This window comes from Tauraco erythrolophus, chromosome 4 (assembly GCF_009769465.1).
Source record: "Tauraco erythrolophus isolate bTauEry1 chromosome 4, bTauEry1.pri, whole genome shotgun sequence".
Lineage (NCBI taxonomy): Eukaryota > Metazoa > Chordata > Aves > Musophagiformes > Musophagidae > Tauraco > Tauraco erythrolophus.
The window spans coordinates 12,838,679-12,866,124 of NC_141468.1; the positions used below are offsets into that span (position 1 = coordinate 12,838,679).

At 38.8% G+C, this 27,446-nt stretch overlaps 1 protein-coding gene across 2 annotated transcripts in view; it reads right to left on the minus strand.

Annotated features, from left to right (window-relative positions):
• GNAI1 (G protein subunit alpha i1) overlaps positions 1 to 24,824 on the minus strand; it is a 37,159-nt gene extending 12,335 nt beyond the window's left edge. For both annotated transcript variants that reach the window (XM_086610018.1, XM_009980244.2), the window contains exons 1-3: positions 24,596 to 24,824; positions 4,433 to 4,475; positions 4,211 to 4,352 (exon numbers count right to left, since the gene is read on the minus strand). In XM_086610018.1, coding sequence (XP_086466144.1) covers positions 4,211 to 4,352; positions 4,433 to 4,475; positions 24,596 to 24,713 — 303 coding nt within the window. In that variant the 5' untranslated portion in view covers positions 24,714 to 24,824. The remainder of the gene's footprint in view (positions 1 to 4,210; positions 4,353 to 4,432; positions 4,476 to 24,595) is intronic.
• Between the last annotated feature and the right edge of the window lie 2,622 nt (positions 24,825 to 27,446).

Sequence of the window (27,446 nt, forward strand, 5' to 3'; positions counted from 1 at the left end):
CAAATTATTATTTATTCCCAAACTGTGCATCAGGAGATACAAAAATACTTCTTAACACCTTTTCAGATAAAGCAGTTACAAATATCCATTGCCTTAATTACTTTATAGAGATCAATTTTTCTCAGTAATGCCATACCAAATAAACATCAAGATTTTTAAGACAGTAAATGCTGGATTTTAAGACTACGTATAATGACTGTATACCAGACTCCTTTAACAGAATTTGATCAGTTGGCTACCTTTATCTAATTTTGACTGAGGAAAGAAACTTTAAAACATTAGACCTGTAAGGTGTTGGAAAAACAAGATAGCAGCTGCGCAGAGGAAAGAGATCCACATTAGTACTCTCCTGTGAGTAGCTGCTTGACCTTGGTTATTAGTTGTATGCGATCTAATGCCAGGGTATGTCAGCCAGAAAAACCAGCATACTTGTGGCTTTTAACTACTACCCACAGTATGTACTGTTTGTCCAATAATTAAAAGAAAGAGCACAGGAGGAAGGAAAAAAGGGACTTAGGCACATCAGCTGGGAACTGCAAGTATTTCAAGAAAAAGGAGGATTAAAACAAGCAACATATAAGGTTATTCTCACAAAACAGTAAGTGTAGATACAGATACAAATCTGTAGAAAAATCGGGTTCTGTCACCTTTGCTGTTCAAACAATAAGCTGTGGAAAAAAACCCACACCTTCTCAGGATAAGCAGAGAAAGTAGTGGTTGTTCTGAAGATATTGGCCGCTGTAGGCTTCAATAATTAAAGATTATGACAGCTAACAGGGAAATTGTTTGCAGCTGGATTGAGTAATACTGATATTGACAAGCTAAAAATAAAAAGCTTGCAGATCAGTCAGCTCAAGGTAAACTTGAAGAGATTTATTTATATCTATATGTACACATATGTAGTTATACATACAAACAACAGGTAACTGATATACAGTTCAGTCTTTCGAAAGTCAGAGTAGCTACAAATCTAAAAACGAACATTTGTCAAACAAATTAACAGAATACTGATTACTGTACATGCACAGGACAAATTGCAGACAACAAATGAAAATTCAATGGGTTGCACTAATAATTACATAAAAAAGCAGAGCAGTAAAGATCAAAGGGTTGGATGGGTAGATCTCACTGACTGTAGTTTGAGCAATACGCTTGCATAAAAGAAACCCGAATTACAATTCTGGTCTCGATTATTGTTTGTAGATGCAAATGCCAAGGATCTACAACTCAAAGAAGCAGCAGATCTTGAAGAAGAGCCAATATATTAAGACATATGATGGAAACACCTTGGAAACTGACAGTCAATCTTGTCATGAAGTATTATATCATTTTATACCTAACATGGTCTGACTTTCAAACATACAAAATTTACTCTGTTTCAAATAGCTCTAATCTCTGCATGCTCTGAAATAGGTGGTGAGTGGGAAAGGAGAGGCGGAACAAGAGAATCAATTTCAGCTTTTTAAAAGCCCAAACATTAAAATAAAAAGTGGTCTCTGTTACCCCCCATGCTCCCTTTTCAAAGGATGGCAAGTACTACAGACAACACAAAAGAGGTGGCATGCAATGATTGAGTCCTATTTTCATTATTAACCAATGCTAGATACTTTCCTTTAATTACACTGGAATGGGGCAGCTTCCTTTCTAGGTTTGGCTATTTTTATACCACATTTCATAAATGAGACAATGTAAAGAAACTAATTTAACCATCTCTCTAGCTAATTACAGCAAAAGTCATATTCAGAAAGTGGTCCATATTCCTTTAAAGCACATTCACTATATGTCTCTCCAAACATATTTTCTACTATAGTACTGAAACATCCTGTAGGACAAAGGAAGATATACCAGTCTTGAGACTGACCACTACTGAAGCTGCTGGTGTCATCCGTGCTCCCTTGATTCAATAGCTTTAAAAAAAGTTCAACTCACTCACTGCTTTACCATTAGTCTTACAACAGAATTATATGATTTTCCAAACGAACTTAATGTTAAGAGTAAAACCCTCACAAATTCCCCTCAAAATTTAAGGAAGAGTCCGAATATAACAGTTTTCCTCAGGAATTGCTATTTTGAGCTTTGTGTTTTTGCCAAAAAATGACAAAGTTACAACAAAACAGAATAAAATTAAAAAGGCTATACTATAATAACCAAGGAGTAACTATACATTTTTTAAATGTGAGACTGATGTATAACACAAGCTCTGAATTCCTTTTTCTGCTTCTAACTTTACAACTGGTAAAAATCTAGTAATGACATTCCATAGCAGTGTTGCTTTGAAAAACAAACTCACCACTAAGACCTGCCTAGAGCAAAGGGATGAACAGTTATTTTTAAGATTATGACAAAAGTTTGCATTATCATTTATATAGCTCTCTGAAGTCGACAAACTCAGATTACTTCAAATTGATATCATATACAAAATAGCTCTCAAAATCTTCTTGTTAGTCATTTTATCTGCTAACGCCTGAATTTACTCCTCCTCTGTTTTCTCTTACTATGTATTTAGTAACATGAGTCTACCATCTGCCTCTCTCCAACATTAACTGCCAGACTCCAGAAAGGACTCCACTGCAAAAATACTGAACTAACACACGATAAGATACTGCTGCTGCCCTGGAAAACTTTGGTCTTAAGGGAAGACAACAGCAAATATGAGAACAAATGTAAAGAGGAATAACCAATGAAAACAAAGTTTTTACTAGTTATGTTTATACTTAAAGAGGTTTCAGGTAGAATTAACATATGTACAGGACATAAAAATAATGACTATCAAAGAGCAAAATGAAAATTAACTAATAACTCACGTGACTGTCAATCAGACTTAGATTTCAGATACAACTTTATGACTCACTTTATGTAATTTGGTGAACATTTGCCTTCCTTACGACAACCATAAGGTCACTGAAGGTATACTCTAATATTTATAAATTGCTTTTTAAGCAATCAATAAGATCTTGAACACAAGACTTTATCATCAATTAAGACTTTACATACCATTTCTTATTTTTCAAGACTCTCCTTTCCCCTCAAATTGTAATTCAACTTTAACATGACAGAAAGAACTTAATTATAACAAAATATCCCTCTGACTACCTTACATACTTATTTCAACACTTAAACAGAAAAAAAAATCTCCCTCTATCTTTCCTGTGAGACAGCCATAATGTGGCTAGTTCCTGCTTCACTGTAGTGGTGAGCATTCCATATTCTGACATTGATTTCTATGGTGAGAAAATAAAGGCACGCATCCCGAACTAAGTTTCAATGTTACTCAGACTAACAACGCTGGTGACCAATTTCAGCACTGCAGCACAGAGTAGATTCCTGTAACCAGGGGACAAGCAAAAACACTTAAGCTAAACATTTTACAGAGAGATTCAGAGCCTTCTGACCAGACATGGACTTAATCAGGCTCACCACAGGTAAAAGCATAGGGTTAGGACTGGAGAAACAATAAGACAAAAGAATCAATTCTGCAGACCAGTTTCAATAGGAAGAACAGCAAATAGACCCATCAGAGGTTTGTATGCAAGACATTAGATGAAACGAGATGGAAAAGGTGCAGAAAAGCTTAGAAAAAGTTCTTCTATTACTTGAGAAAAGTCCTTAATCCGTATGGCATCATGAAAAAATGAAATAACAGCTGCAGGCCTATGTCCATGTCTCTGCTTCAAGTAAAACAAAGTCCTCCACATTGGAAATCAGTACGAAACAGAATAAAACTCAGAGGCTGGAAATGTTTTAGGCACCACTGTGCCTATGATCTGGTTGAGAAGTGTAGACAGTAGCTAGATGCCTACCCATTTAAGCTGGTTTTTTTTTAAGGAACATGAAGATGTCTAACTTAAATTACTTGCAGAATTACTTGCCCACAAGTCCATACAAATAAAGAGACATGACTGCACGGTTCAATGTTTTTCAAAAACTCCCTAGGACTCAGATGTTTAGTTCTCCAAATTTAGAGGGAATTTGGAGAATTGTATCTAAACCAAATAGTTGTTGTCAATCAACCCAGTGCTGACTGCTCTGTAGGCCACGTTGCCATATGAAGACCAATGGCATTTAGTTTTCAAGCTAAATGTATCAAACTTTGTAACCTATAACGAAGATTTTTGGATATCAAGAGCTTTTTCATGAAACAGCAACAGACAAAAATTGAAAATGAATGGATATTTCGGCTATATATATCTGTGTGTACTTCAATACTCACAGCCCTAGTTGGATCACCAAAGTCTATCTTCAACCTCCCCATTGCTCTAATGATAGCAATAATGGACTGAATGGTGTTACTGTAGACAACGGCTTTGTACTGTTTACATTCTTCTTCTGAATAACCAGCTTCATGGATAATCCTAGGGAAGCAAAAAAAATAAATTCTCTATTCAAATAAGAAAAAAATATGTCTCTTTGAATAGTATTTCACCATACTTACTTCATTTGTTTGACAATTGTGCTTTTCCCTGATTCACCAGCTCCTGAAAAAGAAATGTGTGAAAATTCATTAGACTTTAATTAATCTTTGAAAATACATTTAGTTCCTACACTTCAAATACCTAACCAATATAAAAACCTTCACAGAATCATAGAATCATCTGGTTGGAAGAGACCCTCAAGATCAAGTCCAACCATTCACCCTGCACTGTCAGGGTCCCTAAACCATGTTCCTCAACACCAAATCCACACAGTTTTTAAACACCTCCAGGGATGGGGACTCCACCACCTCCCTGGGCAGCCTGTTCCAATACTTCACAACCCTCTCTGTAAAGAAATTCTTCCTGATATCTAACCTAAATTTCCCCTGGTGCAACTTGAGGCCATTCCCTCTCGTCCTGTCATTCACAACATGGGAGAAGAGACCGACACGTGGGAGAAGAGACCGACACGTGGGAGAAGAGACCGACACGTGGGAGAAGAGACCGACTTCAGTAGTTAAAAAGACTCGTTACATATTAATTTTTAATATAAAAATGTAAGTATCTTGAGCTGGAATTTTCAAAATCAAGATATTTTAAGAACAAATCGTTCAGCTCTAAAAAGTCTTTGTTTTTCTTTTTACAGAAGTGAGCATAATCTTTACACAGTCTGCTGGTGTTTCTAATGGAAACAGATGATCGTTGTTCAACTTCAAAGGGGTCTGAAGCTCAATTCCTCCAACTGCCTTTTAATCAACACCTAACCAAAAACCTCCTTTACAAGTCCTTCTCGATGTATTAACGGTCTTCAGTGTTGCAAACAAACATCTTCAAACTCTTCAGGGTTCTAATCCTTGTAACTATCTTTTGGCCCTTGCAAGAATAAGCCAACGCAGTCAGAATACTTGTTGTTGGAACAGATTGCATGAGGCTTGCCAGACACACTGATACCATTCTCAATGCTTAACACGCACACACACACAAAAAAAGAAAAAAGCATGCTAAGTTAAAATACAGAGCATACTAAAAAAACATATTAGTAGGTCTGTCAGCAAATGGGAAGAAAAAAAGGAAGACGACAAAATGGGATGAAAAAAAATGGTTTTTGCCACCTCAACAACCTTAGTTTACTTTACCTTCACTTTCTTCAGTCTGCTCCTCTCTGTAAAATTTACGGAACTTAGAGCTGTGATCTAATCCTTTTAGACAGCATGCTCTTAGTTCATCTGTGACTTTTGCTGAATTCTCTCTCTTACATTTCCTCTTCCTCAATATAGTTTTGCAGAAGCAAGTATAACCTTGGAAGCCACTCACAAAGGTTGTATTCATCTTAAGAAAAGGGCAAGGAGGGAAATCTGAGGCATTATGAGACAGTTAGTTTCACCTTGATCCTCAGACTAACTACACAGCAAATATTCCTGGAAGTCATTTCCAGGCACATTAATGAAAAGAACGTGACTTGGAATCGCCAGCATGGATTTACAAAGTGCAAACTGCACCTAACAATAACTCTTCGTAAGGAAACAGCTAGTTTTGGAAATGAAGGACAAGAATGGATGTCATTTACTTTGACTCTAATAAGGCTTCCAACACCACCTCCCATAATATCCTTGTACCAAATCAGATAAATATCAACTTCAAGGTGTCTGAAAATCTGCCTAGACAACCAGACCTGAAGGTTTGTGGTCAATGATTTAAAATCTAACTGGAAGCCAGTTAGAAGAGCCTTCAAATCTTCAGGAGATGATACTGGACTAATACAGTTTAACATCTTCATCAGTGACCCGAAAGCCAGGATGGAATGCACTCACATCAAGTCTGCAGGTGCCATCAGCCCGGGAGGCCAGTAAGTGGTCACAGTGATGGAAAACAGAGGTGCTATTCCAAGGGTCCTCAACAAGCTGGAGGACTGAGCTGACAGGAGTCTCATGACAGTGAACAGAGACAAATGTGAAGTCCTGCAAGTGGCACATAATAACCTAAGCAACAATACAGACTTGGGACTAATGGGTTAGGGAACCGCCTTTTGGAAAACAACTGTGGGGATCAGCAACCTGAACTGAAGAGTCAGTAGTGGGCCCTTGTAACAGTGAAGGTCAACCACATACTGGGCTACTGCACTGGGTCTGCTGGGATGGAGTTAACTTTTTTCACAGCCTATATGATGCTGTGCTTTGTACTTGTGGCTAAACCAGTGTTGATAACACACCAGTGTTTTTGCTATTGCTGAAAAGTACATGCACAGCATAATTTCTCTTTTTTCCACTCTGTCCCCACCCCTAGGAAGTAGGCTGGGAGTGGACAAGAGGTTGAGAAGGAACATAGCCAGGACAACTGACTCAAGTTGACTAAATGGATATTCCATACCACATGATGCCGTGCTCAGCAGTAAAAGCTCAGGGAAAGAAGGAGGAAAGGTGGACATTTGTGGTCATGGTGTTTATCTTCCCAAACAACCAGTATGCACGCTGAGGTCCTGCTTCCCAGGAAGTGGCCAAACATCTGCCCCTCAATGGGAAGCAGGGAATTAATTCCTCTGATTGCTTTGCTTCTGTGTGCAAGCTTTTGCTTTCTCTATTAATGTGTCATTATCTTGATCCACAAATCTTATCGCCTTCCTTTTATTTTTTTTGAATCTCGAGGGAGAGGAGAGTGATCAAGAAGCTGTGTGAGTGTTCAAGTTGACCCCAGCCAACAGTTACCACTGCTGCACTGGCAAAACTGCAGTCAACATGTCAAAAGAAGCTGTTATTTCCCAGCAGACAGCATTCATGATGCTATAATCTAAGTACTGTATACTGTTCCCCACCTCAGCACCCAGTAAATGAGACACTGATAACCTAGACAAAAAACAGTAAAAGGTCACCTAGTTGATTAGGAGGCTGGTGCACACGGTATACAAGGAAAAGCTACACTGAACTAGGCTTTTTAATCCTGGCAAGGCTACCGAAGGGAGGTAGGTGGGGGGTGGGATGTGGGTCTAATTGCTGTCCTCTCCATAAAACCCATTTAAGACAGCTGCAGAAAGACAGAAGCAAACTTCTCAGAGGTACACAACAAAAAGATGCAAGGCAATCAAGAAGCTGTCCCACAGGCAGTTTCACAGAAATAAGGGTGGGCAGGGAACCTATTCCCATGGAAGAGTTTAAGCACTAGAACCAATTGTGCATAAAGAAAGTAGAAACTCAGCCTTGGAGATCTTCAAGATTCAACTGGACAAGGCTCTGAGCAACATCATCTATTTTGATGTTAGCCTGGCTTTGAGCCAAGGGTTGAGCTAGATGACCTTCAGAGGTTTCTTCCAACTTAAAGCATTATTTGATGTCAGTATAACTACATATTCCTATACTTTGACTACTGTATAGCAATGCCTTTAGGTTATTCCTCCTATTAAACCAAATATGTAGCTTCATGATAGGCTCAAGACAATTTAAGACTGGCTGCCAAAAGTTGCCCACCTCCTCCCCAGCACTGCTACTGATGTGGCAAGACTTCCCTTCCTCCAACACACAGTTGAATGGTGGTGTTGGCACCAACAGAAGCTAGTGTGCTGTAGAATTAAGTAGTTAAGGAATAGAGTAGGCCTGTCAACATCTATCTAAGATTGCTTAATGCCGTCTTCAGCTAACGTCCAAGCAAAAGACTTATTTTTTATAAACCTGCAACTTTCTTTATAGAGTAGCAATAGTTCTCAGACCCTGAGCTGCCATGGAAGTTCCATATCAGTATGCTAATATGAACAAAAAACAGAGACACCAGTACAAAAGTCATTTTTTATTGTGACAGCTGAAGCATTTATAAACCAAATTAACACTTAATCTGTAAATATCTAATTATGCACTTAAGCACTAATAGGTGACAAAAGCTTAAAGATGAGTTTTATTAATGAAACTACAGTAATTTGCTTTGAGGTAATATTTTTATTCAAACAATTTGAACAACGTATATACCCCTGCATTCAACAGCCATTTTGGAAATGATACGAAATATTATTACAGCATTTAATTTACATTACCTTGTGAAGTGCTCTTTCTTTTATCGCCACGTCTGACTGACTGAGCAGGTCAGTGTCAGGGCGAGTCACAGTATCAAAATTTAATTATTTTACAATACATTTTCTACACAGTTTTTCCTGGGTCAGATATGCATGTTTCTCTATGGTGTTGGAATTCACGTGTACCAAATACCTAGAATTCACATGAAAGCCCTCTCAGTAACATAACCACACTCATAAAACATTAAAAAAAAAAAAAAGTCATTTGTTACAGAGTACCTAACATCAACAATGAGTTCCTGGAAGATGCATTCCTATATTTTTTTAATGGAAAATATAAACAGTTGCGTTTGCTTTGATTTTTTTTTTTAACTGCATGCTAAAATGCCTGCAGCTTGCCTAATAATCTTTGTGAAGTATGTAAGAAAATTACACCTTACTCACTGCCCCATACTGAAAGGAGATTCATTATTTTTGCACTCCTGAATGCAGAATTCAGCCAGGCTTTCTGATGGATGCGTTTGGAAAATTTCCTCCTTTATCTCAGTGTGAATAAGTTGTCCATACAGCAAAATGAGAACTAACTCTGATTTAGAAAGTTTTAGACAGGAGCAAGCAGCATTAAATATTTCATGTGACAGCTGCATATAAAATGTCAGAGCTAGCTGTACTGTCACAACCAAACCCTACCCAAATTTAGACAGACTTGATCGTCTATTCCTCAATCATCTAGTAAAGGATGCTATTTATTGCCTACTACTTCAGTGTGATATTTGACTTCAGCTTCACTACTGTCAATAATCTGAACAGTCTTATTGGTTCAGTTACTATTTATGTATAACAAAAATATTAATAAAGAGACATAGCAGTTCTGCTCAGACTAGAAAATCAGCAGTGTATCAGTTCTGAATTCTAAAGAATGGTGGGGATTTTTTGTTTGCTTAGTTTTAAATGAAAGTCTAAGCAAACTGTTAGGTCATCACTTTGACAAAACAAAGTTTTATTTGACAAGCATTTTGATCTCTCTTGCACGCTGCGTGTCCTTCAAGCGCTTCTCTCAAAAAAAGGAGGGCAACACATATCCTATGAAAATCCAATTTAAAGCACAGAATTTTAAAACTTTTATTCACATAGTTCAGTAGGAACATAACTTCAACTAAGTCTAACACTCTTATTACATCTGCTTGCAAGAAAGCAGGTAGATCCCTATGCTTCATTATGCAGACTGACAACGTGTGGAAGCAAAGCATGCTCAACTTAATAAGCAAAATTTAACACAGGAAACAGCAGAACCATGTGTTCCCCCATAGATTCTACCATAAACTGAAGGGTCTTCTGCCTCGAAGTTTAGCATTCAGGCTCACCTTCATATGTCAATACTTCCACAGCTATCAGTGCTATCCAAATCAGCCTGGATTCAACATGAGTTATGACAGCACTCAGTGAATTCATACTTACTACATAAACCCAGGTCTATGACTAACCCTGCTACACCATCCATGGCACAGTTAATCTGAAGCTCAGCTAAATAAGAGGGACTAAATTTGTATTATAATTTTTCTTTAAAAGACAACTTTCAACACTGGATAAATCAAATCATCTTCATGCTTAAGTGTCTTGAAAAAACCCCAAACCACCAACCCCCCCCCCCCCAAAAAAAACCAACAAAACCACACACACAAAAATATTTAACAGATCAATCTCACGTATAGTACTCTGAAGGAAATGAGTAGGGCTAGCAAAGCTCAAATAAATTTAAGAAACAGCTACATCAATATTTGATTCTCCAAGCTGCTATTTGGCCAGTTACATAACAATTTACTAAAAAATATTAAAAAGACAGATTTAGTTGGACCCTATAATCTTAAGGGTCTTTTCCAACCCAAATGATTCTATGACTCACTACTATGAAATGGTAGCAAACATCACTTTAGACAGATTCAATATTCTTTTACTTTCCAAATGGAGCAAGTCTGTGTTTAAAAAGAATTGAAATAAGTATTTTATAATTTGATTTAAAATGACAGGTCAGCAAAAACGTTACTATAAACTACTCATACTGTCTCATGATTTATTATCCCACACACTGCCTACATAGCAAGCATTCCAGAACTACAAATTTCTGGAACAAATGTTTTATGCACTCCAGCACAGAAACCGCTGTTTTTAAGTGCCAAGATCTTAATAGCAACATTTCTAACTTGTGAAGCATTTGCTAATTGCTTACTGAAGAAACTAATCAAATACCAAAATAAAAAGGCAATGCAAAGTTCAAGTTCATAGTATCCCTCTTTGGGGGAAACCAATTCGGTAGTAGAACAATTCCTAATAGCACAAATATCCTCCTCGCAACACTAACATAGGAAAAAACTGTATACTGTATTGAGGGGGGGAAAAAAAAAAAAAGAAAACTTAGATGAAGAGAAGAGTTAGATAAAAACTGAAGAGTAGAACGGAGCTGGCTCTGAACCACCAACTAAGTTGGATGAAGGAACAGAACCCACAAACAACATAGAATAGTCTTGTATGTTGCCAGAAAAGAGTTCTCAAGTATGGAGGACAAGAGTCACCAATACAAAACTTTCAAAGGGTGCTGGTCAGCTTTTCAGACTGTGAAGCAGGAGACTTGCACCACATAAACATAAAGACACACACAAAATTTAGAATAAAACCACATTGACTTGTGAATCATTTGATTCACCTACTGTAAAGTCCTCTCCCCACAACTCTCCTATCCAATCTTCTGTCAGATGTTAGCGTTTCACAGGAGAAGGCACGAGATGAATGGTGCCTGTTCCTCAGCTGCCCCAGTGGTCACAGCACAAGCTAAATGCCCAGGGATTTTTCGTGTTTCTGCTATGGGGCCAGCAATCTCCTACAAAAGCACGTGGCAAGCAGATAGCTTGGAAGTAGAACCTCTTAAATTTATCTCCTCATGACATATTACCAGACATGAGACTTAAATTAGAATTCAAGCTGTTAATCATTGTTAGTATATTCAAAATACACCAATGCTAGTACAAGAAATCCACAAACAGTGGAAACTTGTAGCTACACATCCACTAGACAGGCTGACAAGTAAATGAAACATTTTGACACCAGCATCCACATCACAATATCTTCCTGCAAAATTTATTTTTTCATCTTGTGTCCCTACTCCCCCTTTTTGAAGCCACTCCGCAGCTACCCTTCTCATCCAATGCCTTTTTTTATTCTTCTAATTCCAAGGCAGCTGCTGCCACTGACACCGTTTATGCTTCCTTTCCCCTTCTCAACTGTTTTCATATAGTCAACCAAAGGTTGACAGTACTCACAACTTGTAAGGCGCCATTAGCCTCGGAATTTCCATAGCTACTGGAATTTGAATGTGCCAGGAAACTTTGAATGAGAAAGAAGCTGCGTGAATAATATCTGGAAGAAAATATTTCAGTAACTTAGCCATGTAGTAACAGAGTGTGAATCCAGACTACATCACTGGCTGAAAACACAGGAGTGACAAATTCTAAAATTATAACACTGACTCAGATAAAAGATCTGAGATAATTCTCAAGGTTTCAGTAGCTGCATTTTGGCTTAGTTTTACAGAAGAAACACCATTTAAACCTCTAAGCCACTGTCACTTTTGTAAATCCCCTAACAAATCCAGAATTAATTATAACTAATTATTTCTTTCCTAGGTTTTCAGTATTGCTCTTAGTAGATGTTTGAAATCAATAGTACTCAACAACATGGTCAATACATCAGGTGTAAAACATAATTTAAGAAAACCGTTAATATAAAATGTTACCTCAAGAAGTAATCATGTATTAACTCTCGTTAGTGTCCTGTGTGTTTATTCACGTCTAGACCTCCAATAAACTGCTTCAAGTTTCTTAGATACCTAGGCTATTACTATAGTAAAGACATAAGCAAGCGATAAAGACTGCATTGATTAGTTTACTATTGAAACAATAAAGAAAAAAGTATGGGTTTATATTCAGTATAACCTCAGGAATTCAATGAATTCCAAAAAAATAAAGCTTATGGTGAAACGAGCAGAGCATAAACTCAATTTCGCAAACTTTTAAAGTAACTTTTATTCACACTTTTACCTTTAGAAGTATGAATTGATTTTTCAGGTATTTCAAATTTTCTATTAGTGCTTAGTATCTTTTTATGAAATCTTCTTTTTGCTTAGAATTTGATGCATGTGATAAACAGAACCTTTGCAGAAATTTTGTTATGCGCAATTTTATGTACAACACACTTAAACACATACAGTTTTTCAATACAAATTATATCGAGCTCTTCAAAACTGTTCTTATATTTATATTCCTCAACTGTTTCAAATTGCTAGCTGTACAGCTATTGGTATATAGTAAGAATCCTTTTATCATTATACCATAACCATCATCACTTGTACCATAACCATATTGTGGCCTCATTGTCTCACTATAAAGGAGCCCAGTACAATCTCAAGTATTATATTTCCGAAACTCTGTGAAACATTCAAAAGGAAATATGGTACCTTGGAATCGAATTCTACTTAAAAAATATATATCTGTTGAGAACATACACGGTATCTCACAGTATCATTGCCTTACAGAGGGACAGTGCCATTGTACTCCAAAATAGGAAGCGTTTTCTTCAATTAAGATATAGGTGCAGCTTCTTTTGTGTGAGGTGCCAAACCCAGCAGCACCGTGACAAGCTGAAACTCAAAGGTTTGGAAATAAACCTCTCACTTATGCCAGAAATTAAGGGAATGATGCCCATTTAGAGATGAAAATCACATAATAATCATGCTTGCTGCCTGACAACTATATGCCATACTACCAGCAGCTAAAACGTTTGCAACTCCAGGTTTATCTAACATGTCAATGCTGACAGCAGCTTGGTAAGATTATCAGTTGACTACTTAAATGTATGAAAAGCCAGCCTCCACACTACTACCCCATAAAAACTTTAGGAATCTCCTCAAAATTCAAAGTCCAGAAACTCCTTAGTGTTTCTAATGGAACTTCGCTATAAGCAAATAACTGATCTTCTCTTCAAAATTAAAATAAGACTTAAAAAAAAAAACCCTGAAGCAAAAGCGGTTATCTTCTTCCATACATAGTAGTATGCTCAGAAACAATCTCTACATAATTTGAAATCATGGTATGAAGAACATGATTAAAGACCTTCTAAAACACAAATTCGAGTGGATACTGTGTTTGACCACACTACACATGAGAAATGCTGAGCGCTCCAACAGAAAGAACCACCTGCTTTGCTCTTACAATGTTTACCAAGACAGTTACTGTCAATTTCTGCCAACAGAGTACAGCATGCCTCATCCAGACCTACAAATATATACCTAATAAACTTATGGAAATCCAGAGTGCCCTGACATTTTTCTTGACAGTGTGTTTGGCCTTCATGGCCTTTTACTATTCACTAAGCTATAAATATGGTACGGAAAGATGTTAGGTTCAGTGACTGAGATACCAGAGAGAACTTCTACTACTAAGCAGACTATCATTAATCACAATCAGAGATACTTTACCATAATTCCCCCACTGCAACAGCAGCATACTTTATGCAAGTTATTCTGGTGGAGAGATACAACAAGAAAACTTGGAATTCACAGCATATTTTCATCTCAGGCTCCACTTGCAATTCCAGCACAACACTACTGTTGTGTTATCTACAATTGTGACAGATCCAACTGTCCCTGCTACCTCATACTACTTTGTAACTGCACAAAGAGCTGGGAAAATCAGAAAGCAAGGTGCATGTATTCCTATGGAAATAGGAAAAAGATCTCTCATATAAATCTCAACTGATTTTATTCAAAGCTCTACTTGTCATGTAACACGACAACATTATTTGCAAATGAGATAAACGAATACTGTCAAAGTTTATACCAGGGAGAATACAGTCCCACTAAAAGTTAGTCCATTATTGCAAAAGTAATGGTATTGCAATAAACTTTGGTCCACATGAATTCTCAGTCTTCATCTATGCCTAACTTCGCCATGTTTTTCCTCTTGTAGCTCACAGACTAAAATCTAGAAAAATAAGGAGAATAAGCATAATGATAGTTGACCTAAATTCACTACAAAAACATCTCTACCTCCATCAAAAAAATTGTAAGGACTTAAAATGTGACAGATTGAAATGTTAAATGAAACGATCTAGCTATCCAGATGAATCTTTTTCAAAAGCAAACATTTTCAGAGCTCTTATTTCCATTTGAACCAGAAAAGAAAATTCACATGTATACTCAACCATATTCTTTTGTTACATGCACATGCGTTTTTCCACATAAAGTTATCTACAAGCAGAATATTATTTGTGGTAAACAGTACTAAAAGAAAAATCTGGTGCTTTTTTGTTGTTATTGTTCAAACAGACTTTGTATTTAACTGGTCTTAAATTAAACTGAGAAAGCTTTGAAGTATAGTTTGGAACTAGATGATCTTTGAGGTCCCTTCCAACCCTAACCATTCTGTGATTGTATATAAAAATTTCAGCCCATTCAAACACGCAGTTGCACCCAACAAGCCCAGAACAAGGAATAAGACAGACACCTACATAAATAGTGGCTCGTTAGGCCTCAAACAAGTATGTTGTCAAAGCCTGATCTAACCTAACCTCAAAAGATCCCATGTTCCAGAACAGCAGACAGAGAAACCTAAGTAGTCTCTCATCTAGGAATTAAATGACAGCCTTTGCCAGCAAACAGAGGCACTAAAGCATATTAGAAGGAATCCTTGTCAATGTCCTGAAGAGCTTTAGAAAGTATATAATGGCTTGCTAAGAGTTTAACGGATTTATTAAGGATCAGTAACTGAATCTGCATGCAGCTGAGAAATCCACTTTCAAAATGCTTCAAGAAATATTTAATGCGTCAAGAATGCAAGACAACACTTAAATGAGACTTTGCACCTTATTTTTAGTCCACCCTTGTACAGTACGTCACTGGTAGATTTTGAAATCACCGAGCATTCAAAATAACATTTAATTAAACAAAAACTATAAGTACTCAAGACAATTGTCTTGTTTACTCCCAACTTTGTTATTACAAGGCATTATCTCCAATCATAGCAAGTTTTAAAATTGCATTCCAATATTACATTCACACTGTATTTTGCTAATAGTATTAGGACAACTTACTGTTTTAACTGGAGATTAATGTCTCCATTTTCCTCTTCACTGTTTGGACACTGAGCTGGCAGTTATTCTTCTTGACCAATACCATCTTGCATTCTTCACGAAGTACTAGGTAGAACAGGATCCTTCCTAGTCAAGCCTACGACCTCTAAGTTAGAATAGCATAAGGAAACATAGGTCTGAGACTCCTTGGACTTGGAACAAAAACAACCTCCTACCTCCATTTTCCAATCAAGTGCCCTACTCAACGCACTCTTTGAGAAGGACTGGTACTATCTTGTATTCCAGCAATGAGGTTTTAAAATAAATGGGTTTTGAATAGAGTTTAACATGTCTATCAACTGGAACTCACACATGAACGCAATTTCACATTATTCCTAATCCAATTTTACAGTAAACTGACACAGAAATACAGATATTGAAAGAATCCTATTTTGCACTCATTTTCCCCTCCATCCACTGCCATGCATTTCCAGTATGCCATTTGCACAAGGCCTGCATCTCTGCTCCTCATCACGCTTTTATTCAGGTCCTCACCAGAACTTTGCGAAATATCAGTTAAACTGAGCAGCAATCACTCTAGCAGCAAACTAAGTCCAAACCAGACAGTCAATTCGACTATTAAACCAGCATAAAACTGAAATAAGTATTTAAAAATGCCAGGGAGAAGGCAAAACCATTCGACCAGATGCTGCAAAAGCACTCTCCTTTTTAGCAACAGAGTTTCTAGAATGGCTCAACTGCTTTTTAGACAACATGCACTGCTTATTTCCAGCATTCCGATACGGATTTAGAAAGTAGGCAAGAACCTCTTGAGTTTTACTGGAAACTATTACAAAAAGCCCCAGAGATTCAGAACGTCCTTACAATCATGATGGGTAACAATTTGTATTATGAGCCAAACAACACCACAGCTTCAACCACGTACAAAACCAACGTATAGTTGTAGGCAACGTTTTATTTTTTTTTAATTAAAAAAAAATTAATAAAAAAAAATTTAACTTTGCAAAGGGAAGACTGGATAAAGGTAGCCATTTGATTCCAACTGTATTTCCATTTTGAGAAACAGATCATATTAAATTCTAGAAGATATTTAGAATTATAAACCTGCTTCATAGCTTCAATAGCAATTTTCATTACAGTACATTGATTTCTTCTTTAAAAGCAATATGTTTAGAGCAATGCTTGTAAAGATTTCTTGTCCACTCTGGTTGCCTAGATACTGTTATATTCCACTAAAGATTTAATCAGGTACCTTTTTCTAAGTAGATTATGCACTTCAAATGCAATACTACATTTCTAAAAAGCATATACGAAAAAGTAATGAGGGACAGTTTATTTCATAAACTGAAGCACTGTATATTCAAATGGTGTTGATTTCTTTAAATAAGTAGCTCTATGAAAAGTATTTTCTAATTTCAGTATCGATTTATTTAAGTACATATATTACTGCAGTTTACACACATCTCTTTATATGGGCACTATGTATTTATATTAACATACAGATATGTCTACACCATTAGTTGATTTATTAAGTTGATACCTAAACATACAAGAAATCTTTATTCAGAGCTTCAATGATTCTTCAATTACCAAAGCCAGGAAAGGAAAGCAATTTATTTGCCTATCATATGTTTAACAACAAATCTCTTATTTAAAGAGCTGGTTCTTAAATGCCCTCTGTCAATTACCGCCATCAGTTGAGATCTTAACATTTCTCTGAATATCATTCTTTCCAAAAATTGCATAGAAATATGGTTTTCAAGGAAGGGGCTAGCCCTCAATTAAAGTAAAATGATACAGAAACTCAAAATTTGACATGAACAGATAATATACTTTCAAATCAAGGAATAATGCATATGGGTATCTGTGACACTAGGTGATTTTTAGGCCATTTTGCTGGCACAGCATAAACAGATATATGATACTTTACCTTCTGTTATACATTCAAGCTATAGATAATTCCAGAGGTTTTGAGGCTGGCTCCACAGCTTTGCAAATTCCAAGGGCAAAGTCATGATAATAGAAAACATTTTCCAAATCCCCAACTCTAACACTTCTCACAGCTACACTGTTAAAGGGTTACAAGCAGCCACAAATCTGGATAATTAGCATCACATCATTCCTTCATTTCACGCCCTGGTTCTCATTAAGAAATTTTATTTTGTCTTGTTTGCTCCTACTCAATGGACAAGGAGAACAGAATATATTCAGCATTAAGAACAGATGAGTTCAAATCTTTTCTTGCAAAAGCATACATTCCTAGTACACAAAAGCATCTCACTAAAAAGAGTTTATTTTTGTCTTAATCGTCCAATAAATTTCAATATCTTAATTATCCTTCCACTCAGAAATTTCACTAAGTTGAGCCACTTCGAAAACTCTGCATTTTTCTGAATAGTGCACTCAAAACTTCCTGTTCTCACAAGTTCAAAATTTTGATTTTTTTCAACTGCTATCTATATATCTTACCAACTTAAACACTTTTTTCGATACAGAATCTCTGAGGTGAAGTCAACCAAGTTCCATTTACAGAATAACAGAACAGTAATTTACACAAAGCCTGTGGTAACAGTAGGAAACTAAGCAAACAAGGACAATAAATAGAACAGCTGACCTCAGTAAAGCTGGACAATGACTAAGACTCAACCTCGTAATAGTCAGTTTTCATCAGTACAGGTTCTCCTATACGCATCTTGGAAAACACCTTTTAATAGTTAATTATCAAGTCAGTTCAGATTTTTATTTCAGTGTTTCCATAGCAGAAAAACTTCACACTTAAATTTCTCTTTTCTACTTCCAGTTTTCTACCTTGACATTTGCCAGAGAGCATATTACAGGAAACACTGCAGACATCCGTCAAGCTCAGCAGCAAAACCGACTTCAGAATTTCATGCCCTCTGAAGCCTGACTCATGGCTCGGTTTCAAAATATTTAGACAGACTTAAGGATGTGCCGACTACCCAATTCTTCCCTCTCAGAAGACCAACGCAACTACAGGGTAAAACGTGGCAGCAAAAGAACAAACCACTTTGGCGATGGTTATATAAATCAGCACAGCCTAACTCTTTAGAGCACAAAGCCCACGTTAAAGTTGTGCCAACACAACTATGCAAGGAGCTACACTGTAAACTTTAGTTCTGAAGTGATTTAAAAATAACTTCACAAAAGGAGGTTAGCTTAAATACACAATCATTTCAGTAACATAATCTGTAGGACTGAAGTAAATTGTCATATCAGCACGATGATACAATAAACTGTGCTCCCAGAAAAAGCAGGAAGAAGCTAATTAAGTCAGTGTATTACAGAACGTATGTGTAGGCTTGAGGCCCCACTGATGCTTGGATTGAATGGCTTACCAAAAACTACCTTATCAGAGCTTTTTTGGTCTTCAACTCAGGAGGGGAAAAAAAAAAAAAAAAGAAAAAGGCAGCATTACATTGTTTTTAAAAGACGACTTGAAGGAAAATAATTTTTTAACCTTAAAATATTTTATAACTCTTAAAATATTAAAAAAAGCCTTACTGGCAGATGCAAAAGGTAAGCTCAAGTAATTTTTATATATCCATAACTACACTTTATAACCAAGAGTTAAAAAAGGAAAGTCAGTACTACCGGTATCATGACATAGTACAAAACGTACAGGTTCTCTTTAGCCCTTTCTAAAACAACATGTACTGAAATAATTTTTTTCCTAAGAATGTTAAAGAATTAAAATCCTGATACAATCATAAATGGTGATTGTATAAAGAAACTTCCAAAATGAAGATTTAAAATAACAATGCAACAGATGACCTGAAATCACTAAAAATACTTTGTATCATAATGTGTATACAAGTCTATACACATATTAAAGACCAATATTATGATGATGTAAATTATTACACCAAAATTCCAACAGAAAGAGACAAACATAAAAGAACCCAAACTGTAATTATGCAAACATAATCATAACTGAATGGCTGTGTTTTCTGTACATCTATGAGCCTCCTTTCACAAAAGCAAGGGGGATTATTACACTATGGGAATCTAGCAATTTTGACTTTGTTCTTTGAAATTATTTTTATATTTGGTACAAAGGCTTTCGGATTTCATTGACCTAAACACAAAATCAGATATAAAAGTCTACATAAATAACATCCTGGTTGCCAGAGTTCAACTATACCATATTAAAACGCAAGAGAGCTCCTAGTTCAGAACTCCTGCTAAATCTAAGCAGACAGGCAGAAAGTCAGGCAGAAAGTCGGGGCGGGGGGGGGGGTGCAGGGTGGGCAGACAGACAAGATTAACACGCAAAAAAAAAAAAAAAAAAAAACACCCCACAACCAAAAAAAGCCCACAAAAATATCAAACAAAACATTAAACTTTTCTTTTAGGTATCACAAAGCAACTTTTAAATAAGAGGTGAACTTGGTAAATACCTATATAGATAGTTGGATAGTTGTCTCTGAAGGTGAGACAGGAAATGTTCTGTCAGAAATGTTTTAGGCTAGGCTGGCATAATTTATAAAGGTGAGGTCAACATCTCTGAAATGTACAATACTTGTTTGTGGGAATAAGGCTTTTCCAAGAGGTCACATAAGCTCGGATTCTAGTCTTTTTTGTCTGCAAGTACGGAGAAAGAGAATACTCTGGAGGAAACGCAAGAGAAGTAATGGTACAAACAGCATATGTATGTATTTTTTAGTGCAATGTACAGTCAGGTTTGGAGGAAGGCAGGTATTGCCAAGGACTGCAAGGATCGTGCTGTTGAAAAGATGAGTATACAGCAGGAGTCAGTTGACTGAGCAGATAAAAAGATGCAGGTCTGTAACAAAAGAAAAGCAGCCAGAAAAAGATGCCTGAGATGTGAATATTTAGAAAAACAACTGAATTGTTCTAGTTACTGCCTTAAGGAACAGGAAGAACTGCAATGAAAAAGATTAAGAGCAGTACTGTGTCTTAAGCTGAAAAACAGGTATCTTTAAGAACGTGACATGCCAATGTTCCAGTATGAATCACAAGAATATTTTCAGCAATGGAAAAGCAGCTCTGTTGGTCAGGAGTATAAAGGTACCTGTTGAACTTACATCTGCAAGTGTGATTATCCAGAAAAAAAATAGATAATTAACAGCTGTCAAATATATGGTATGTTATCTCCTGGATCCCAGGATATGCCCCTAAAGAATGTTTAAGACATATCTATTGCCTTTTTCACCTCTTGCCTGAACACTGAATTTGCTATATTAGGTGAAGAATGTGATAATCCACAACACAACGCGCTAATCCTATAAACTCATGCTGCCAGTTTGAATGTATTCATAAAACCTGATGAGTTAACCTCATACCAGAAAGCTTTCTACTAAATGAGGTACTGCTTGTTCCCCTGAAGTTGGCATAAATTCAGTCTTACATGCTTCAACTAATTCAACAGAAAAGTACTTGCAAATCCACACCTGATCTGGATCACATGTATATTAATGCAGCACACAGATCAGTCACACAGAACCACCATCTCCCAACACTAGCAGAATTACACTCATTCTGCAAGCATCACTGGAATTTTTATTTGTTGAACACTAAAGATGAGAGGAACCATGGAAGAGAAAAACAACTTGGGTCTACTGCTTTCTCAGCTTGGAAGCCAGCCAAATATATATTGCTTTTCAGAAATCTCACTCACACGAAGTATATGAGCTTATCTGCAAGAAACAACAATAACAAGAAAATACAATAAAACACATTACTTCAAACAATCAGGAAACAGAAGTTTAGGAACTGTCAACTTGACACAAATATTAAAGTGCTGAAGGAAAAGTACTTTTGTATGTTACATTTTTAGTGTTGGTCAGTACACTAGATTGCACTTACATTTTTTGTTGAGATCACACAAAATTTGAGTATTTCTTTGTCACACATTGATTGAAAAAATTTTACATAAAAGAAGCTAATTTATTTAATGATTTTAAAAAACAAAATCACAAAATTTCATGTATAAACAAGCATTTTCCTTTTTGCTTACAAACCATATGCTCAAATTAACCTCCTTTAATAATGAGGATGGCGCTCAGAAATTTTCCAGAAAAAGTTCTCCTGCTGTTGGGCCAGCACATTGAAGTGCATAGAATTACAAGGTTAAAATACTGTTATACACAGTTAACGTTCAGAATCTGATATATTTATTCCAAGACCTGATGCATGACCTGCAGTAAAATTGGAACAAAATGATGTACCAATTTACGGATATGATGAAAGAACTTAGATAATCCAGGCCAACAGTACTTTGCATAGCTTAAATATGCCTGCTTCTTCCTAGCAACAGGACAACAAAACATAAATCTAACATGGATCGGTGATATTGCTGTAACTAAACCATGACTTTGTGAACAATGTCACATCTATCTCTTAATTAAATCATTGCAACTTCCTGTTTTAGAAAAACCTTTAGAAAAGCATATAATGGAAAAAATCAGATTGAAAGGCCAGAAACAGACTGATTTTATAAACACACCTTCCCTCAGATGAGCATTCTAGCTCAAGCTTCAGTAGGATTCTCTAACCACCACACGAAAACATAGTTTTTATAGATGCTGGAATAAATCAGTCCTATTGGGTCAATAGGTATACAGTTACATGCTCTTTTTCTACATAAGCGGGTATTTTAGACGCCTCTCTCATACTGTATTTTCCTGGCAGCAGACCACAACTTGTACTTTTCCTTTTATTTCAGTATCTTTTTAGCAGAACAAGCCCATAAATAGATGTAGGAGTACAACCAAGTAGATGATAAACTATGACATATGGGCTGAACAAGCAATTGGGAAAGTGAGCAGTGAGAAAGTGACTCTAGTGGAAGTAACTTTAAATAGTTTTGCCGTCAGATAAAGCATTCACCTAACATTTAAGACATCTGACACAGTTGCAAGAAAAAGTAACAGAAAAACTTTCATTCCAAGATATGTAAAATACACAAATGCATCCAAGAGTGTAAACACAAAATCTCATTCTGAGTTCAGTAAACATTTAGTAATTTTTGTTTAAATAACGATTCAAACACTGGTCTGAAAAGGACTTAGCCAGCTACTTTTCACATCTCTTGTTCATAGGGGATGAGGAAATATTAGATCAACTGAGCTACAGCTCTGAATACTATGAGAAAACACATGTATTTGAGCTTTTGTTCCATATCCTGAGATTTCACGAGATACCAGCAGAAAAAAAACACACTTTCCTGAAAAGCTTTTCTGTATTAGAAACACAGAATTCATAAAATTTAAAAATAAGTCTCATAACATAGGACTGTACACACAAGATCATTAAATAACTGAAAACAGCGACAAAATTCATTCTCAAGTTTAAAGCATCTGTCTATAGATGTGGACTTTATCCATAACCACAGAATATGATGAAAGATATGAAGACAACTACCAAACTACATATACTAGAAGTTCCATACAGAACAGTAAAGATCTGAAAAATCATTTTAAATGTCTTGCCAGAAGACATACAAAGCATTACTCTGCCTCCTTGGAAAAAGATGGAAACATCTTCTGCAGTATCGCTGTTGATCACACACAGGATAAACTTTCCAGGCAGCAAGCTGAGGACTGCAAAGGTGTACAGGACTAGGCATAGTAACTACCAAAAGCCTAACACTTTCTGGAAAACAAACCAAATAGAAAAGCTTTAATTGTTCCTTTCATAAGCAAAATTTTAAATCTATAAACACATTTTAGGATATTTGATTTCCCCATACTAGATTTGTTTCATCTCTTCATCTACCCATGAAAGTGCTTCAGTTTCCTGTACCTTCCTGGAGCTAGTTTAGAATTTAGCAACAGAAAACTGTTATTGAAGAGGTCTACTACAATGTTTGTAGTGAACAGAGCACTGTACACGAGCAATCCAGCAAAATCAGTGTCGAGGGGAGTGAGAAACTGCGCAGTCCTTTAAAGTTTTCCTGAAAGTGTATCTCTGGGAGGGGAAGGGCAGCACGAGGAAAGCTGCAGATCAACAGCTTTTCAGCTCCGGATTGGAAGGATTCAGTCTGGTTTAGATATATGGCGTATACTGCAAAACTCCCCACAACATTAATACAACGCAAATCTTGCAGCATTCAGCTGTCTACAAGTTGTACAGTAGTTTTAATTCTGCACAAAGGTATTTCCAAGTAAAACTCCCGCTTCCTTTTTTCTTCTATAGTAATTTTTAAAAACAATCTTATTTTACTTATCTTTACACACAAGTATATCACTTAAAATACCCCAAAAAAGCAAGCTTCAAGTACTTGTGAGCAAAACTCAAGAATGCATGATAGCGTATTATGTGAGTCACTCTATTTATTATACATTTAGAGCCCCCATCAAGGCTGTACTTCCCGTTGTAAGATTTCAGCAACATAAGCAACTGCCACAAAAATAAAACTATGCAAAAAGTTAAATGGTGCTTTGCCTCCTCTTCCTTTGACGTTTCTGCACTTTATTCATAACAGCAACAGTTTAGGAGACGTTCGGGTCTACAAGAAACACTAAGGGCAAACATCCCCTAACCTAAAATTTCCTTCCTCTGAGCAGAAGCACACAGAATCCACGCCAAAAGTTTGAGATGTTACCCCTTCGTGTGAAACCAGGGGCCCGCTCTAAACAGGGGCCCCGCGACAAAGTGCGCCGTGCTGTTTCCCCAGAGCGGCCCTGCCTCGAACCCCGAAAGAAGCCGAGGCACCCACCTGCCTTAACGGACTGCTGTGCCTCCCCTGACCCCGAAAACTTCTGAGGGGCCATGAGCACGTACCCCACCACGGCAGAGAGGCGTTCCCTCCGGCACACAGTCTGGGGAAGGCATCCCACCGCCCTCCGAGCCCGAGAAGCGAGGCCCTCTCTCCTCAGCCATCCCCGGGTGCCACATGAGCTGCGAGCTGGCTCGGCGGGCACCTGCCCCGCCCTCGCCTACACAGCGGCCCTCGCCTCAGGGCTGGGAGGCGAGGGGACACCTCGCCGCAGGGAAGGGGGCACCTTACCTCAGCGTTGGGGGGGGAATTGCTGCAGGGGGACCCTTACCTCACGGGAACCCTTACCTAAGAGGAGCAGCTTGACCTCCCTGGCCGCCTTCTCGCCATCCTCCCGCAGGTTCCTGTCGATCATCTTGCTCCTCTCCACCGCTGCCTTGTCCTCGGCGCTCAGCGTGCAGCCCATTTTGGGGAGGCGGCTGTTTTACTTCTCCGGGAGAAACGAAGCAAGGGAGCGGCGCGGTTTCGCGCCCGGGGCCGCCGGCGAGGCGCTGAGGAGGGAGGGGGCGTGAGTGCCTCCCCGCTCTCTCTCTCCTTTCCCCCCTCCCTCACCTGAAACGCAACGGCGGCGTAGGCGCCACACGCCTTTACCTCACACGCAAGCAAGCGGGGAGGAAGAAAGCGCGGGGGCGGGCGCAGGCTCGCCCGACGCCGTCTCTAGGGGATGGCGGAGAGGGAGAAGGCAGAGGGCTGCTGACGGAGGCCAAGGACCGGGGGCCGCCCCGCGCCGCCGCCGCCGGCCAAGAGGCTGCCGCTCCCGCCGCCGCGGCCCTCGCGCTCCCGCGGCACCGCCCCCGCCCCCTCCCCCCCGCAGGCGCTCGGTCGCGCGCACCGCCCACGCGGAGCGTTGAACGGGGTGGAGAAGGTGGCGCGCGGGCGGGCGTGCGCACGGCGGGAAGGGCGGGGCGGCTGCGCGCGGCATCCGCGAGCCGCTGACGGGGGCGCGCGACGGAACCCGAACGTGAACGAGGTTAAAAGCCGGCGCGAGAGGAGTGGGGCGCCTTCCCGCGCGTCGTCTGCGTGACGCTGCCGCGCGCGGGCGCGAGCCGCGGGCACCTGCCAGCGGCGGGGGAACAACCGTTGAGGGCGCGAATTCAAACGGTTCTGTGGAGGCGGGTCCGTCCCTCGGTGGGAGGGGGAGCGCCGCGCCGGGCCGCCGCCCGCAGGGGCGGCTCCGGAGGCCGAGTTCGCCTGAGGCGTGGCGGGAAGCAGGAGCCGGCGGAGGAGAGCGCTCCGCTCAGTCACGGCCCCGCCTGGGGACGTTGTCGGCTCCCGGCAGCCCCGCCTGCTTCGTGCTCGCTCCCTGCCGCTGCGCTGCCGGGGTCCGTCGAAGGGCCTCGGGATCCGTCTCTCACCGGCGCTGGAAGCCAGTGGGCTGCGGGGCAGGCGTCCCCTCCGCAGGGAGAGGCCGGCGGGGGAGAGGCTGGGGCAGCAGCGGGGCTTTCTGCCCTTGAGACTCACCGGTCAGCAGCGTTGTTCCCCCGTGGAAGTAAAGCCGAGCAAAACGATCCCACCCCGTGGCTCAAAACCACTCAGTCAACTTTCTCTTCATGCTCCTGCCGTACTTTCTCAGAGCTCACGTGTCTACAAATCCCCCTCTTATCCATGGGTTGTTTTGTTGCTCACTTGTTTCGTTCTTTAGTATAAAACCCTTAAGAAAACTACACGCAGTGTCTCCAACTCTTTCCCCACCACGCACATGTTGAGCTGTTCATATTACAAAAGAAAGATCCTATTACTTTATAATAGGATCACAGAAAATTTCGGGTTGGAAGGAACCTCAGGGGATCATCTGCTCCAACCTCCTGCTCAAAGCAGGGTCAGCTGAGCTTCTGCGTGACTTTTACCCACTACCCCCCACCAACTTGTGAGCACGCTCAGTTTGAAACAAAGTAGATTTCACAGAATTTCTTAGATTAACAGCCTGCACATGAGATGAAACTTTGTGAATCTCATAAAAAGTTTCAGCCAAAACATCTGGTAAGACACAAGAACCTACAAGGCAAATTACTAAATTAAGGTTCATCTTCACCAGTGAGTCCTTAGGATTTTTTGTTTCTTTAGGATCTCAAGAATTTCTACCCCCAGAAAACTAGAAAAGAGCTGAGTTTTGCAGTACAGAAGCACAAAGTCTTTAAGTCAGAATCAGCTCTTCCTATATTTGGTAAATTAAAAGTGTTTTTTTTTTTTCCTGTAATACTAATATTGATGTAAAAGTGTATCAAATGTTCAATTTTTATTGGATGAGCTGAATTTTCTTCTTTACAGTGTTCTTTGGCTGCTAATGCCAAATAAACTGTAAGTAATTAAGAAAAAAATGAAGTAGATAAAGCTCAATTAAACTGTGACTTAAATAATTTTAACATTTTCTACTGGGTAAGCATGCACTCAACCCTAGTAAAGTTTGGTATAAAATCCTTTCTTAAATAAGACCCAAACAACGTTAACCCTTAAGACATTGTAAGACCTCTGAGACATTTTATTTGGCCATCTTCATTGTGCTACTGCTATGGAGAATGGCTGGGCAGATGGGAAGTGTGAACTGCTTCTCTGCCACCAGCCATTTGCCCTCCTGAGTGGTTCATGTCCATAGTCCATTTTGTGTTCTCTTGCGCAGGCTTCCACCCTGGTACCATGGGAGAAGGGTTTTTAGAAAACCGTTACGCTCACACGTGGGAACCTAGTCCTGTTTTAGGGTTCCTGGTGTCTCCTGTGACAAAATGGCAGAGGTAGTGATGTAATCTGCGGCTCAGGAAAGAATGGAGTGAGGGGAGAAGCAAATTAATAAGCCTAGGGATAGTTTTCTGGTTTGGAAACAAAGGAAAAAGAATGATTTCTGAGATTGACAACACGTGGTTTGAATATTGGCAAGTGAAAGTCTGCAGATTAAGGGATAAGAAAGTAGTGAGCAGAGATTATGGTAGATGGAAATATGTGATAATGAGAGAGGTAGATGTTACAAGGCTGGAGATACTACAAGTAGGACACCTCAGTTTTGCATGGATTTTGTTTCGTTTAATCATGTGCCCAGCACACACATCTTTATACTTTCAATTAAGAGTGTCTGCTACAGATCTGTCTCTGCCCTTCTACTGCACCCGTAACTATAAAGGGTGAAATAGACCCAAGTGCCTTTTCT